We start from the raw sequence: 17,267 nt of genomic DNA, 5'->3' as shown, positions 1-17,267 counted from the left end.
TCCGTGGTCGGTTAATTGAGTACCAGTTCACTGGTAATTCCCTGTTTGTCGTTAAAGGCGGCAAAAAGGGTTGGCGTCAGGAAGGGCATCCGGCCGTAAAACATTGCTTCAAAAAGGGGACCGAAAAACAACAACAACCACGGTTCCCGAAAAAGGCCAACCCCTGCTTTGCGGGGAAAAATAGCCTCTAAAAGGTGGTAAAAGGTGGTAACCCAACCATGCGGCAGGTAGCACTGGGTTACATGTTACCAGTGGCAGTCCCAAAAGACTGACCTGATGTCAAAAAAGGTTAACAAAAAAGTGTTAGTTTCATTGCCCACCTTTAACACCAACAAAAATGGGCCAAGTAAGCATGTTCATAAAAAGGGTCAAGTTGGGAGGTCCACAAATTATGACCAAGTTAGGAAGTGTAAAAAACTGATTTGAAAGACCAACCTGACTATATTTTGGAACGTTTTACTGGTGGACTTTGACATTAAAAAACAGAGATCTACACCCATTGGACATATTAACCCAGCTACACACACAGTCTCCTCGTTTTATAACTCTAGTCAATCATTAGTGATGGCAGTGGGTGTCGGGGTGGAGTTTAGGGCAGTTGGGGATGTTTAAAATTGCATTTACTTCAAGGAAAGTAGAGGAGTGGGAATTAGAGGTAGTAAAGAATAGAGGTTGTTTTCAGTAAATGTTTGAAAAACAGCAACATATTGAGACATCCACTTCTTAGCAGCAGTTCAGGAAGCAGCAACAATGAACTGCACTTCACTGGAAACTGTAAGCGATGGAAGTATCTACTTGACCTTTATCTACATTCGAGCCGCTATATCTTTCTTGGCCATTGCTGGAAACTCTCTGTTATTGGGTACTCTGCTTCGCTCCATTGTACAACGTAGCACCAGGAAGTCTTTGACGATAGAGCTGAGGCCCGATGATGGAGGCCCAACACCTTTCACGGTCAACATGTTGATATTTAATGTGGCCCTGGCAGATTTTGTTTTCATGCTCTTGGTGTTCGTTTGGGAGATGTACGTGTTGAACAAGTACAAAGTTTCCACTCCCGTTGGTACTCTACTTCCAGGTGACGGATTCGACATCCACATGGCCTGTGCGGTCATGGTCAGCATGTTGGTGAGCAGTCTTCTCCTACTGGTGCTAAGACCCTGCTCTTTCAGGGTACATGACCTGAAATGGCAAGTGTGTCTTACCGTGCTGAGTGCTTGGGTGATAGCCATTTTTGTCGGCTTTGTCATACAGCTCATAATATACAATACAGACAGGGATAAGAACTTGCATGGCTGTGCGGCCTGGTACCTGATCATCCACGACGTCGCCCTGAGCACACCGGTCGTGAGCTGTATCCTAGCACTCTGTGCAATGGCTCATTGTCAAAATTGCACCACAAATCCAAAACTAAGCCTTGCCTTGGGTCTTGCATCAACGTACACCTGCTGCTGGTTTCCTTACGTCACGTACCATTGGCTGACTGCTCAACATATGAGGGAAAACAGGCACTTTGGTTCCGCCATGCCGGATCTAGCCTTGATGCATGAGGTCACCTGGACGTTGTTTGTCTTCAAAAGTTTTGTGACGCCATTTATCTGTGCTGGCACCAACGGCGGTCTTCGTTGCCTCCACCGCTGTAGAATATGCCTGCTGCGGCCGATTGCACGTGGTGAACCTATCCTGGTCACAGACAGAGAGCAACATGGTTCCAACTGGACATGCATGGATAGTGATGATCAAATGTCAGAAATCGAGTGGGACTCTCAGGGAATGAATGAAGCAGAGTTTGGTTACTGTGGTGCGGGAAGAACAACCAAGTGGGATGGCGAGAAAATCGAGCTCAAAACGAGATGCGAGCTGCTGAAATCGGTGAGCAACATTGATTGATATAGGATTGATCTGTTCAAAGACCAGCTGTGATGCCAAGTCACAAAAGGCCTAAACGACTTCAGATGAAATGACCTTTTCTATTTTTGTTTGGTGTGAAGTAAAGTGTGAATTATGCGGCGGGGTATGTTTCATACTCTTTATTATGTACACAAATATGGTGGACATTTTGACTACCCGTTCATTATCCCCACCCCACTTCCTCCCATATATACTCAGGCGGATGAGAAGGGTGGTCCGGAGGGGTCACTGCCCCAGAGCCCTGGGTCCGTTGAGGGGCCCGAGCTTCTCATGTAATTTTTTTTTAACAGTACGGTACAGCGAAACCTTTCATAAACTCATCCTCACTTCCTCCTGGTTGTATGTTTGAAGAGACATGGCCAGTGAAAGATATCGTTATGCTTTGTTGAAGTCCCATTTTCTTGAAGGGTTGGCCAGGGGAGGTTTGGCTCAGTCTTTCACGAACCGGCTGGCCAGGCGTGACGTTCGACTAAGATTATGGCAGGAAGTTGTAATTTGCCCAGGGTGCCAGCGATGACGTGTCAATTTTTTGTAAAGGAGACAGTTGGGTCTTTAACATCCACCAACTTATGTCGGTGTTGGAACACCCTGCTTAACGTTCATCGGAGGGACGGCATACACATTGCTGAATCACACAGTCTGTAAAACACAGGGATGAGTTGATAGCTGGGTCAAGCTTCAAACACAGGCTAGAAAAGCAAAAGCAGCACCGAAGGCGGCCGCCAATGTACGGACAGTCACAAACTTCAACTTATATAATACATTTGTTAATACAATATTTCATTAATTTACTTTTCGACACTTATACTGTGATGTATCTAAATAGGCTGCTGCTGTGATTTTACTTTGTTGATGAGCTTGTTGCTGTTCTAATTTAGAATCTTCATGACAGAAAGTTATTTTAAAAGTTACAAAAGAGAGAAATGGTGGGGTAGAGGGGGATCTGTGAGGTTGTTCGTCTGTGCTGGCCCCCGGGTATACTCCAAACATGCATCTCCCTTCCACTCCCTTTACTCTTCTCACCCCTCAAACGAATTTCCTTTCTTTCTCCACTCCTTACTTGTATTTTTTTCCCTCTACTGTAATAGACTCCCTTTGCTTCCTTTTGTAAATCCTAACATTCTCATAAAATGACCCGAAGATCACGTGGGGCACACTTGTTGAAAGAAATACATTCTACATTCTGTACAATGCTTTAACCTGCAATAGATTACAAACGAGTGTAAAGTGACAGATAAAATTAATCTCTGGATCAGATATCAAGAAAGTTAGGGCAAATGCCCCTGGCAGTTGGGGCAAGATGCCCCTTGCGTGTTGAGTAGCCCTCTCCCTGCTCTATAAATAAAAACATTATCCATTATAAATTATCTGGAGTGCCGTAAGCAAGAGGAACTTCTAGTGTGGACTTTCAGGATACTGAACACATAACAATGACCAAGGAGGTTGCACATGAGCAAGGGGCGGGGGAGTGCGTTGAAATGTATCATCCTGAAAGGATCTTGCCCCACCTTTCCTGCCAGGGATGTGTTGCCCCACCTTATACTCACTTCAAAGTAACATCATATAGCACCATTGAGTAAATATTCCCATTATGGATTCTCTTTGCTGGTAACTCATGTTTATCAGGCGTGGCAGAATCATGAGCTCAGCCATGCTGATCTGTCTTGAACTGGGTTAAATTCCCAGAGGAAGTTGATCCAACAAACAATTTGTCTTGGGAAGTGCCAGAGACTTGGGACTTTACTGCATTGTGGAGTGTCTTTATTAAATGTACACAATTTATGGCATATTTTACAAGAATAATACGTGATGTGAACTACTCTGTTCGTCAGACACAGAGATGATAAACTGTATTTAATTCAAAAAACAAAACAAAGTAAAACTGCTCTCGATGGAACTGACGCCCACCTCGATTGGCCTTTGGCTTTGTGGTGGGTGAAGTGTCATTAATAAAAAAAACATAGGGGCAATACCCCTGGCGCTCACCTGGTAGAATAAACAGTATACTGCACCGACTAAAGATATTTTAAACCAATTTCAATGCTTGCTAGAAGACAGGGCAGCATGTACAATCATACTAACATAATCATAAGACTTTAAACAAACATTGGTACATCACGGATGATGAAGGTTGTGGTGAAGTTTCATCAAAATTGTGTGTGTAGGTTCTGAGAAAAAAGCAAATACCTATTTTGGGGGAACCCCTCCCCCAACCCCCCTCACCCCCCCCCCCCCAATAGACCACTTTAGACCCCGATTTTTTTTATATGCCAGAAACAAACTTTTGTACAACGGGTGGTGAAGGTTGTGGTGAAGTTTCATCTCAATCCTGTGTGTAGTTTCTAAGAAGAAAGCAAATATCTATTTTGGGGGGGTCAAACCTGGACCCACTTTTACCCCCTATAAATCCCCGAAGGGGCAAAAAATTTTCATGCCGTGCACAAACATTGGTACATCACGGGTGATGAAGGTTGTGGTGAAGTTTCATTGAAATATTGTGTGTAGTTTCAGAGAAAAAAGCAAATTCCTATTTTGGAGGGTCAAACCTGGATACACTTTAACCCCAGGTTGACCCCCTTTAACCCCGATCTTGATAATGCCATGAACAAACTTTAGTCATAACACAACAAATATCATTTGTGCCAAATTTGGTCCCAATCCCATCAGAGGTTTTGGAGAAGAAGTTTCAGGTGTTTACAGACTGACGACGTGCCAGCCATCGCATTCCAGGTGAGCGAATAAAACAAGCTCGATAGTCTAACAATGGCTAAGCCAGACTTGTTTGATACTTCAGATGAAAAGGATAGTATGACCTGGTGGGGATAACAGTAAGCAAATAATGTAGGTATTAAATTATTTTGACTTCAGACATGGACAGCCGGTTCGTGAATGACTTGGGGAAAAAACGGCGAATGGCAAACGATGAACCCATAAATTCCACATTCCTGTGCCACCTTCAGTCGAACGTCAGGCATTGACAGCAGGTTCGCGAAGGACTTGGGAAAAAAACGTACCCAGTCTGAATGTTGCGATATCCAGTCAATGGCGAAACTGCAAATGGGGAAATCGGCGAATGTCACAGATGGAAACCCTTACTTCATTTCCTAATTCTGCTTTAAACTCAATATCTCTATATTTTCATTCAAAACAGCATCATTCATCATTCCAATCACAAATTAATACTGCAGTACTAATACTACAGTTGTTCACATTTCAAAATCATAATTTTATTGAGGAATTTCTGAAACCTCCTACCTACCTTACGATACCCGCTGGGACCCCAAAACATTTAACAGAAGGTTATTATATTTCCTTTTCATAAAATATGCAACTGTTACCTTTTGGAATTAACCATTAAAACCTATTATAATTACACTTTAGAATTACCTTTTAGCATTAACCTTTAGGACCATTAAATCATTAAATCCATTAACCATTAAATCTGTAATTCAATCGGGAATGCAATGAACCTTGCATTCCCGATTTGCATTCAGGAACATAACAATTATGGTTAACCATTGTGTAATTGCCACTCTTTTATCTAAATACTGAAAATTACGTTTTAAAGACGATTTGAATTACAGATTTAATGCCAGCAACGGCAGGTTAAAAGTGCCCGGTGAGCAGAACCAAATCAGTGTAAACACACAGCGCATGGCAAAAAGTCTCTTTTTTTTTTGGGGATACACAGTCAAGGCTCGTGGAAGAGGTAGTACTCGTACACTTATCAGATCAGGAGACAACAGGACAACGGGAACAGTTATTTTAAGAGAGAGGGGAAACAAAAACAGCAGAGTCGAAGTCCAATATGGAAGGAGACTTGGCCAAACAATGGGTGTAGGGAGGAATTGGGGGCAGGAGAGGATGCAATGCATGGGGTGCACAAGATGGATACAGAGGGAAATTCTCAGGAGGGAAAACTGGACATTTGGAAAGAGGAGGGATTTGTTTGTAGTTTGAGGGTGGAAAGGAGGAGGAGGGGTTATGAGGGTAGAAAAGATCATGGATTTGTATGGGGGATGATCTGAAATGACAGTGACCAGCTGTCTTGAAGACCTGGAGGGAAGAATGAAATTAAAGAGAATGTGGAAGTTGGTTCAACAAATGGGGATAAAGAGGAAAAAATAAGTGGATGTGAGCAGTGATTCTGGGTTTGAAAGACAGGAAAGTGCAGAAGGGAAGAAGCAGACATTTGCCAGGTATAGACAGACACGAGTAGGCGCTGACAAAGAGGGGAGTAGAGAGAGGCGAAGGAATGCAAGTGAGTAAAAATCGTGCAGTTTGAAAAGTTTGACAACCTTTGAGGGCGTTGCTGGATAAATGTGCTCGCCATGGTACATCTGGGGATAGGTGGGTGTGACTGAAAGGGCTTGAGTTAGGGGAGCAATACAGGGTGATAGAAGACTAAAGACCACTAAACAGTCTATGATATGAAAGCTGTCGTCTCTAGTGATGCTTCAAAGAACAAAGCATGATTCAATGTGACTTAATATCAAGGTGACTTAATATTTTTTGTTTGTTTGTTAAATTATACATACCTCAGTTGGAAATGTGCTACACTCTGAGTTGTTTCTCCCTGGATTATATTACTCAGTGCAATCAGTTAATATGAAAACTACCATTATAAATTTGATGCGTCTGGGGCAGTGCATCATGGAGAAAACAGCACTTAAATAGTAGTCACTGCCCGGCTTAAATTAGTAGTATTAGTAGTGGCTAAGTTAGTAGTGGTCTTGTGTTTTACAAGTGAATTATCAAAGGAAGTACTGCAAACACGGCTGGGAGGCAATCACACTTCCCTCTGCAAATCCCTTAAATAATGCGGTGGTGAACTTTTTGGCCTGGGAAAAGGTTTCGTGGTTTAATAACATACAGGTAGTGGACAAAAAATGGAAGCACCTGGGTAAATGAGGGTACACCAAGCAACGGCTTCCAGAAAACTGTGGCCAATGCGTTAATTTAGCAAATGACATCCGAGCATGCTTAGGGTCATATATAAAAATGCTGCAAAGGCCTGGTTGCCTATAATTATGACTATCATGGCTGCAAGAGGAGACCCCCCAACTGCCCCATCCACAAAGCATGTGTAGGTAGTACTAGTACACATCAGATCAGGAGACAACAGAACAACGGGAACAGTTATTTTAAGAGAGAGGGGAAACACCAACAGCAGAGTTGAAGTCCAATATAGAAGGAGACTTGGCCAAACAATGGGTGTAGGGAGGAATTGGGGGCAGGAGAGGATGCAATTCATGGGGTGCACAAGATGGATACAGAAGGCCCAATGGTTAGATGAGCATGACACAAATGTTATCCATATGGCATGATTGGCATGGCCTTCTCGGTTACTAGATCTAAACCCAATTGAGCATTTATGGGATATTCTGCAACGACGCCCGAGAAAGCGTTTTCCACCTCCGTCAAAAACAGGTGTTAGTTGATTGACTTTCTCGTGGAAGAATGGCAGTATCCCTCCTGCAGAACTCCAGACGCCGGTGGACTCTATGCCACGCCGCATACAGGCCTTACTGGCCGCACGTGGTGGCCCAACACCCTTTTAAGTGGCTTTACACTGGTGTTTCTATTTTTTGTCCACTACCTGTTTAACGAGCAGTATCTCGTCAGTATTATTCTACCACCAGCTAATCGTTCGGTCCTGTATCACTTACAGTTAAGCTAATATTTCCTGTTGTTTCAACTACCTAGGAGACTGCATGCTGAGAGGAATTGATGCTGATCAATTTCAAATCAACATCTTCAAGTGGTTCAGCACTGCTGTGTCTACCTGAGTAGGGCAAGGATTGTGACTGCTTCCCCTTCAGACATCTCCATGGCTCTATTCAGAGAAACCAGCTATTCACTGCACCTTTTCCAAATCATCGATGGATCTCTAACTCCCCATGTCCATCTTATTGCTTGCGCAGCTGGTAGATATTCCTCTTCAGTGGTCCTGTAGACATGCGATGCTCCACAGGCTTGGAATGCTGTCAGGTTTCTGAGTGACTCTGCTGACCAGGGTCTTAACAGACTTTTAAAATGCATTAATTTGGACTCCGCGCAAAATTTTAAAATTTCAGAACCTTAACTCCCATGACCCTCATTCACAGGTAGAAGCCTCTTCTAGTACGGCGGATAAGCTCTCATATTATAACAATTGTGCATTTTATGAGAAAAGCATGAAATTTCTAACATAGTTAGTGCATACCATAAGGTTTATTTTCAGATGTGGAGGGGTCAGATTTGACCTCTGAGGACCGTGAGAGGTCAAATCCAAAATGGCCGCCAGTCCACCGGGTCTAATGTTCAAACGCGCTTAATTCTGGAACCAAATAGTGTAGAAAAACATTATAGGTGTCATTTCCAACTAAATTGGGGATGCCCATTCAGTTGGTGATACTTTTGAGATCGCCAGAACTCAAGGACATGCATTTAGGTCAAGGTCAAGGTCAAATTATGTTAAATATCTATTTTTATGATAGTGCAGTTGGAACTGCTATTGGAAAAAGTTCATTTGAACTTTTAAAACTTTATTTTTTCAGGTACAGGGAAAGGTACAGAACACCCAAAGCCCAGAAATGATGAAAAAAGTGTTTACACTGCAAGGAATGATGCAATAACCTCTGAAAAAATAACTGTAGTTAACCAAGTATGTCCACAAAAGCTTACATTAAATCAAGTGCAATGATGAAAATTGGTAATGATCAAAATCTAACAGTCTCCAGAACAGAAGCACAGTGCAGTGCACTTGAATGCAGCTTTGGCACACTTGCAGCGTCCAGTGCACCCTTTCTTGCAGCCACAGTGGATCAATTCATGGCACGACTTTGATGCTTCAGGGAGAGTGGTCCAAAGAGGCTGCCACCCAGTTGTCTCCTTTGTCCAGCCCCAGTCAGATGGGTCTGGCATCTCTGGATCCATGACCAATGCCTGGTTCCAACAGTTGGCCTGGTAGCAAGTGCACTTGATGTGCTGCTTGAGTGCTGCCTGGGTTGGAGGAATGTTCTCTAGAGTTCTACACTTCTGTGTGAAGAGCTGTTTCCTGGCATCATTCACTTCCGTGCTCTCACTGGTTCGGTCGTACATCAGCACCACAAATCGCTCTAGCAGTAACATTGAGCCTTCATTGACCTCACTAGGCATGCCTAGGAGTTCATTGAAAGCATCATTCACCTCTGGGAAAGACTTCCAAGTTTCCCAGGCAGTCTTCTTTCCTCTGTCAGCGAATGCAGATACAGTGTCACACCCGGTGAAAGCGTGAAAGACTGGGAGTCAGACACTGTGCTGGATTCAATGTGGCAACCATTTCGTAACAGCTATGTACCGAAAGCTTGACCCGACACCAAAGGCAACCCACAGCTCATCGGGAGCTGTCTTGCTGAATGAAGCCACAGCCAGTACCACGACATCAGTATCAACGGTACGTATGGTCACCTTCTTACACGCCTTTTGCACAGCATCTGTCACATGCAGAAGTAGACGAGTGTCCGCCTTCTCTTGCGAACATGGGGCAAGGTGGGCCAAGTATGACTCAGCAGGAGAGCTGGTTCCAAAATTAAGCGCGTTTGAACATTAGACTCGGTGGACTGGTGGCCATTTTGGATTTGACCTCTCACGGTCCTCAGAGGTCAAATCTGACTTCCCTCCACATCTGAAAATAAACCTTATGGTATGCACTATGTTAAAATTTCATGCTTTTCTCATAAAATGCACAATTATTGTTGTTATTCGCTGTACTATTCACACCTGTAGCCATATCAGTTACGGATGGTGCTGTGGAAGAAACTCACTTTTGCAAAATGGCACAAACAGTTTCCATAGTTATTCCCCTCCAAGGTTTCTGTACTTGTGTATCTATGTGGTGTATGTATTATGATTTTGCATCAAATTTAGCAACATGCAACAGCTAAATGTTTATATTATATATTCCTGAATTGCAAATGTTATTTCAATCAAACCATGCACACTGAATGATGCCTTGCTGTGTAGAACTTTGCATCACAATTCAAGCTTGCAGCGTTGAGCTTTGTGCTGTACTTGTTAGAGCTGTAAATGGATTGTCATCTGATTGCCTTTTTGTGCAAATGGAATTGCATTTCTCTTGAGAGATCTGCTGGAGCAGTTTAATTCAAGAGGGTGATGGACGATTGACCTCTATTGTATGATTGACAGCCAATATCTTCTGCTTGGAGCATTTGTACCAATTATTTTTAAAAGCCCACCATAGTTCAGTGAAGGACATACACAGGCAACTACAATGTCACATGTTTACTCCACTTGGAGCTCTCACAGCAATGGGATAGTTTATTGAAAGTAAATGGCCAGACTGGTGCTATTGAACCCAAATTGAATTCACTATTGCTTTGAAAGTCTATGATTGGATTTGAAAAAACAAGACCGATAGTCTAACAACAGCATAGCAGGGCTTGGACCTGCTTGAGTGGAGGATCTGCTCTCCACCTGTCATGTGACGAGATCCTCAGCTCTGATTGGTGGACGTTTGTGAGGGACATACATATACACCAGATTAATATAAAACACTGTTCCAGACGGCACTGGCCAATGGGCTACGCCGTAAAAAAAATATGCCTGCCGAACCACGTGACCGATGACGTCATCAATTTATTTTTCTTGACCAATTTATCTCTCGATCACGCTCAAGAAATTTCATACTGATCTGATCAAGCGTTCCACTTGTCAATTTATGACGTCATAATGAAGGCACCTATGACATCATCATTAACATATTTTATTCCCCATGAGGGGTACTTTACAATGCGCCACCTTTCATTTTTTTCTCCCTGGAGCGGTTTCGGAGATATAGAGTTGCAAAGTTTTTGGTTTTTCCAGGATGGCGCCCATACCACATGACCTATGACGTCATAATTATCATTAAAAATTATACAGGAGAAGGCACTGCTGTGGTGAAAACGTTGTGTCAATCGCACCAACGGTTGCAGAGAAAACTAATTTTTTTTTAACTTTCAAGGGAATAACCCCCGAAAATGCTGGCAGAAGGACAAACAGGATGGACAGACGCTGTCCCAGACGGCACTGCCCTACGGACTATGCTGTAAAAACAATTTGCTTCCTTTGAGACATTAAGTCCGAGGCCACATCAATGATTTATTCCAAGTTGATGCAATATTGTAAGTCTTATCATCGAGAATAGTTTGGTATAGATGGCCAGTTGTGTAAAATTGCATCTGTCGGACCGATTTAACATGTTTGATCTTGATTGGTCATAGTTGGTGTTCGTCCATTGGTGCAGACACCCTCGCAATGTGACTCGACAAACGTGTTCCACCTGAGCCAGAGAGCAGCAATGCCTTCTCCCCAAAGCAAATGGCAAACTTTTGTACTGAAGAATGTGTGGATGAGCCGATTCAGCTGTGGCAGGAAAACCTGCTTTGTATGACATCACAACCAAAGCTTATGCAAACCGTATTTCTAAAATTGAGACTTTCCTGCCACAGAAGGCACTTTCAGATCTGCAGCTTCCTCTTGTTACTCTGACGTCGTCACTACTGCCTGATTAGAAAAACCACCAAAATTGTGAGGCACTTCTTCCAGCAAGATTTCATCAGTGTCATTTCATTCTTCCCTCACAACTATACCTTTGACAAGTGTGAGAGGGACCAAATATTGCTCGTCTTCCGGGTTGTCGCAGCGGAACCCACCTTAACCAGTATTTTGTTGTTGCCTGGTGTGGCCCACGGCAACTTTCCGCGATTTCCTATGACCGCCCGTTCTGTCATATTGGAAGAAATTGGTTGGTGTGGCCTAGGCCTAACTGTGGGTTGACCTGGGAATTTCAGCTGTTGTCACAATGCAACACCAAGTGATGAAGTTCTCGGTTAGAGGGGGCGGCACAGAGACGACCAATGATGACATGGAAGGCGGAGCTAGCAGGTAGCAATTTGAAGTGAAACAAAGTCAAAATTTCAACAACCTACAAATTATTACATCCGATTGTTATGGATTTTTGTTTTTTAACTTTACATCCTTGACAATAAGCAGTAAATGCAACTTCAGTGAAAATTCCGATATTTTCCCTGGAGGCCGACTCGTTCTGACTAGAGGTGCCATACAATTTTTTCTTTTTTTGTATACATAATCGAGGCTCGTGAAAGACCTAACATTTATCACACAAACAAATCAAACAGACAAACAAACAAAATATATAAAAAGGGGAGCGGTAGACAAGATGGGGAGAGAAGGGGAAGCACATAAACACAACATTTGAGAGCAGGGACATCGGGAATGTGTGGGATGGAGAGGGCTTGGGGGGAGGCGGCGTGGGAAGGGGGGGAGGTGGGAGAAGTATAAACACAAGGACACCAAGGACTTCCAGGAAAGAAGTTGGTATTTCAAAAAAGTGGATTTGGGGTGAAATTAGCGGGGGTAGAAAATATCAAGGTTTTGGATGGGGGAAGATAAGAGATGGTGGCGAACAGCTGTTTTAAAGACCTGGAGGGAGGAGTGGGATTGAAGGGAGTGGGGGAGTTTGTTCCAGAGGCGGGAGAAAAGAGGAATGAAGGAGTGAAGGTGAGCAGAGAGTCTTGATTTTGGTCGTAATTTGGTCTTATGGGGGGGGGGGGGGGGTTATGTGGGGTGGGAGTTATGGGGGGGGGGTGGGAGAGGTAAAAAAAAAAAAACACATGGACACTGCTAGGACTTCCAGGAAAGAATAAATAACACGATTGGTTGCTCATTCTCTCATTAATTTTTCAAGAATCAGTTTTAATCCTGTTTGAAGGCATATGAACTTTGATAACTTTATTGTATGTAAACACTTAAAGAACATTATACACTTCCAGCATTTCATTGAAAAATCAATTTTTTTCTACTGTGAAGGGCAAAACTTCCTTGCCTTGAAAGCTTTTGACCACAATGTTAACATGCAGTATAAGAAATGATACAGAATGAATCACCCATAAGGCACCACTATGATTTCACTACCATGATTTCTGGAAAAAAAACATCCAAACACTACAAAAAATATTTACAAGCTTTCTTGAAAGCATCACACTCGCCTCTGACCTGTGCAGCCTGGTTTTAAATCTCGGCCTACGTATAAGCTGCCATCCTGGTGTTTTGCCGGCAGGGCGAGGTATTCATGTGTGTGAGGTCCCTCAAAAAGAAAACAACCTTTAGAGGCCATTTTTCCCCGCAAAGCGGGGGTTGGCCTTTTTCGGGCACCGTGGTTGTTGTTGTTTTTTTTCGGTCCCCTTTTTGAAGCAATGTTTTACGGCCGGATGCCCTTCGTGCCGCCAACCCTGTTTGTCGCCTTTGACGACAAACAGGGAATTACCAGTGAACTGGTACTCAATTTGCCGACCTCGGAAGGATGACAGGCTGAGTCAACCCCCCTGGCGTTAATTCAGCGATCGACCGGGATTCGAACCCAGGATCCTAGGATCCTAAGCTGGCACCCTAGCCGCTAAGCCAACGCCAGGCTTAAACATTAAACATTAAACTGGGTGTCCCCTCCACCTGCATTAGTTGATGGACATTAAAGATCCCACGGAGTCTTTCGTGAAGAGAAGGCGAGCCATTGCTGACACCTTAGCCAAATTCCTGCTCACACCTACTTAGTCGAACGTCAGGTACTGTCAACTGGTTCATGAAAGACATGGACCAAACTTTCCCCAGCTGACCCCGTGAGAAGGTGGGAATACTCGTGGCCAGGAAAGAACAAGTTTAAAGCATACATTTGTACCTTTCCCACACCAAAATAAAAGAAGTTATGAGGTGGATGTTTGGTGGGAGAATGGGATGAACGAAGTTTGAATATCATGAGCCATAAGCCCACGGTTACGAAGAGCTCCCTGAGTCAGAGAATATGAAGCCACCCCGACACGCACCCTCAGGTCCAGGGTCTCAGCACGGAGACGAGCCAATGCACGTTTCACACGAACAAGGGGAGCTGAGACAAACACGGGCGACCAAATATGGAAGTGAATTACGACGAAAAAATTGAGTTCCAACAAGTTTAACAATGCGCGAATGATATATGAAGTAAATAGATTCTAGTTAATGTGCAGTTAAATAAGAAAATAGGATTTCCCCATACCTCCGTCTGTCAAGCTGTTTCCATGTTCCTCCACATCCTGCTTCACCCTGTCCAACTCGTCACTAATCTGCGAGTGAGAGGTTGGTGGAACAGTTCATTGGAGGTTAAATATAAAAGAATGGAAAACAACGCTCATATTCTTATCCCCGGTTATGCAATTATCCACATGTACAAAACTGGAATAACACTGAAAATCTTCCTTAAACTCCCATGCAAATTGTGGGTTTTTGTTTTCCTTCTGGGTGTGGTAGTTTCAATTTTCCAGAGTTCTCCGACAATAAAAGCTTTTGCATTTCACTACTTGGCGATACAAACATATACCGCTATTATTATGTTTAGTGTGTATAAGGCATGAGAAGGCGGTGGGGGTTATGGGGGGTGGGGGGTGGGAGAGGTAAAAAAAACAAAACACATGGACACTACTAGGACTTCCATGAAAGAAGTCGGTATTTAAAAAAAAGTGGATCTGGGGTGAATTAACGGGGGTAGAAAAGATCAAGGTTTTGGATGGGGGAGGATAAGAGATGGTGGTGAACAGCTGTTTTAAAGACCTGGAGGGAGGAGTGGGATTGAAGAGAGTGAGGGAGTTTCTTCCAGAGGCGGGAGAAAAGAGGAATAAAAGAGTGAAGGTAAGCAGACTCTTGATTTTGGCAGTTTAACCATAAGAGGGTTGCAGGCAGATCTTGTGCGACCTGTAGGAATATTTGGGGGACAGAGCACAGACAGAGCTGGGGGAGCAAGGTTGGAGAGGAGTCGGTAGAAGACAAAAAGACCACCAACCTGCCTGCGGTGAGCGAGTGAAAGGCCCTCGGAGTTACCTTCATCGCAGGAGATTCCAATGATTCTGAAAGCTTTGGTTTCGACCGCTTGAAGCCGAGATAGGTGTGAGGTAGGAGCACCAGCCCAGAGGAGAGAACAGGATTCCATTGAGCTGCGGATGAAAGCCTTGTATGTGGTGAGGAGCTCAGGTGTGCCAACGAAGGACTTCGCACGACGGAGGATGCCCAGTTGGTGACTGGCTTTGGAGGCCAGCTTGGAAATGTGGTTTTCCCAGGAAAGATCATGGCAGACAGTGAGACCTAAAAGCTTTAGTGACAAAACTTCTTGGAGAGGATTGTTGAGAAAGTAGATGGGAGGGTTGTCCATTCGATCTTTTCGGAGAGACATAGTAAGGGTGTGAGATTTGTCCGGATTGAAAGACATGTTCCACTTGTTTGACCAGTCTGTGATTTTGTGCAGGTCTGCAGAGAGTGAGAAGGCTGTAGACTGTTGATCTGAGGGATGAGGTATGGAGCGGCAGAGAGTGGAGTCATCAGCAAAGAGATAGAGAGGATTTTCCAGAGATGCACAGAAAAAGCACAGGCCCAGAACACTGCCTTGGGGAACTCCAGCCTGAACATAAAGGGGAGATGAGAGAAAACCATTCAGGGCCACACGTTGACTATGACCAGAGATTTCCATTGATACCATATGCGGAGAATTTGATGAGCAGAGTGGGGTGCCAGACCGTATCGAAGGCACATGATATGTCAAGGAAGACAGCTCTGATTTCCTGTTTGGCATTGATGACCTCCATCCATTGTTGAGACAGCAGAAGCAGCATGTCCAGAGTAGAATGACCTGGTCTGAATCCAAATTGATGAACCGAGATCAAGCCATTGGAGAAGAGGAAGGATTCGATGTCAGAAGAGATGATAGATTCCATGACCTTGCTGATTATTGGGAGCAGGCTGATTGGTCTGTAGTTGGAAGGATCTGTTTTTGCACCTTTTTCTGTAAAGCGGTAATGTTGGCTGATTTCCAAGCAGATGGCAGATTACCTTGAGCAAAAGAGATGGTGAAGAGAACAGAGAGAGGGTGAGATAGAGCAGCAGAGAAGGATTTTAGGACCTGTGGGCTGATGCCGTCTGGTCCAGTTGCAGAATCAGTCGAGGATTCACAGAAACTTCTCCACCTTGTCAGCAGAGGACAGAGTCCAGGAGTAGCTGGGTACGACTGGGTATGGTGGGTACAGAGAGAGATGGGTTTCGGACACAAGATTTTGAGGCAAACACAGAGTTGAGGCAATTGGCTTTTTCACTGCGGTGTCAGCTGTGTATCCATTTGAGGTAAGGGAAGGGATGGAAGGTGAACAAACACCAGAAGCAGATTTGACCAGACGCCACCAGGATTTGGAGGAGGGAGACAGGCCTGACAGTTCAGTCTTGATTAAAAAAACAATTAAAAAACCACCTTTAGAGGCCATTTTTCCCCGCAAAGCGGGGGTTGGCCTTTTTCGGGCACCGTGGTTGTTGTTGTTTTTGTTGGTCCCCTTTTTGAAGCAATGTTTTACGGCCGGATGCCCTTCCTGCCGCCAACCCTTTTTGTCGCCTTTTACGACAAACAGGGAATTACCAATGAACTGGTACTCAATTAGCCGACCTCGGAAGGTATGACAGGCTGAGTCAACCCCCCTGGCGTTAATTCAGCGATCGACCGGGATTCAAACCCAGGATACTAGGATCCTAAGCTGACACCCTAGCCGCTAGCCCAACACCAGGCTTGTATAGGAGAGTCTTGATAGGAGAGAGATATTGTTTCCTGGCTCTCCTAAGCTAACCCCCGCTCTAGCAGGGAAAATGGCCTTAAAATGCATGTTGTTGTGTGTTGTTGTGCTCTCCTAAGGGTAGACACACACTTGTTCCAAGGTTTGTGAAAGGAACTGAGATTACTTTCAGTTGGATTAGCCTTCCATGAGATGAAGGCAAGTTGCTTCATGGCAACTGCCTCACCTTAAGCTTCATTGTACCATGGATGGGAGGAAGGGTAAGACAACTGAAGACGATATGGGATAAATCTGTACAGGATAGAGAGCAGTTTACTTTGGAAGAATTCCAAGGAAGAGTTTATGTCAGAGGCAGTAGAGATGGGAGACCAGCCAGATTATTGATGGCTGCATGAAGACCATGCCAATCAGCCTGAGTGAAATGCCAGACTCGTCAGCGCTGAGGAGGCTCTCTGATAATGGCCAGAGAGATGTCCACTTTAACAAGGAAATGAACAGAAGAACCAATTGTAGCAGAAGAAGAGCATCAGATATTTGCAGGGAAGTTCGTTATAACCAAGTCTTGAAGAGAAGATGCTCTGTCGACTGAGATCCGGGATGGGAAATTGACAGATTGTGTCAGTCCCAGTTGGTCGCAGAAGTCCTTTGCTGAGGTGCCATGACTGGTGAGAGAGGTACCCACACCCAGCCAGCTGGCATGATGACAGTTCAAGTCGCCACATATGAAGAAGAGAGAGT

At 44.2% G+C, this 17,267-nt stretch overlaps 2 protein-coding genes across 2 annotated transcripts in view; one reads left to right on the top strand and one right to left on the bottom strand.

Moving 5' to 3' along the window:
• Positions 1 to 578: 578 nt before the first annotated feature.
• On the top strand, positions 579 to 10,824 carry LOC137430264 (uncharacterized). The gene is made up of 2 exons (XM_068121007.2): positions 579 to 1,872; positions 7,618 to 10,824. The coding sequence occupies exons 1-2, from the start codon at positions 751 to 753 to the stop codon at positions 7,630 to 7,632; spliced, it is 1,137 nt and encodes a 378-aa protein (XP_067977108.2). The 5' UTR covers positions 579 to 750; the 3' UTR covers positions 7,633 to 10,824.
• Positions 10,825 to 12,672: 1,848 nt separating this feature from the next.
• IFT57 (intraflagellar transport 57) overlaps positions 12,673 to 17,267 on the bottom strand; it is a 33,508-nt gene continuing 28,913 nt past the window's right edge. Inside the window, exons 11-12 of the mRNA XM_068121004.2 lie at positions 13,985 to 14,051; positions 12,673 to 13,837 (exon numbers count right to left, since the gene is read on the bottom strand). Coding sequence (XP_067977105.2) covers positions 13,656 to 13,837; positions 13,985 to 14,051 — 249 coding nt within the window. The 3' untranslated portion in view covers positions 12,673 to 13,655. The remainder of the gene's footprint in view (positions 13,838 to 13,984; positions 14,052 to 17,267) is intronic.

This window comes from Myxine glutinosa, chromosome 6 (assembly GCF_964187855.1).
Source record: "Myxine glutinosa chromosome 6, kmMyxGlut1.1, whole genome shotgun sequence".
NCBI lineage: Eukaryota > Metazoa > Chordata > Myxini > Myxiniformes > Myxinidae > Myxine > Myxine glutinosa.
This window is presented reverse-complemented; position numbering and strand designations above follow the sequence as displayed.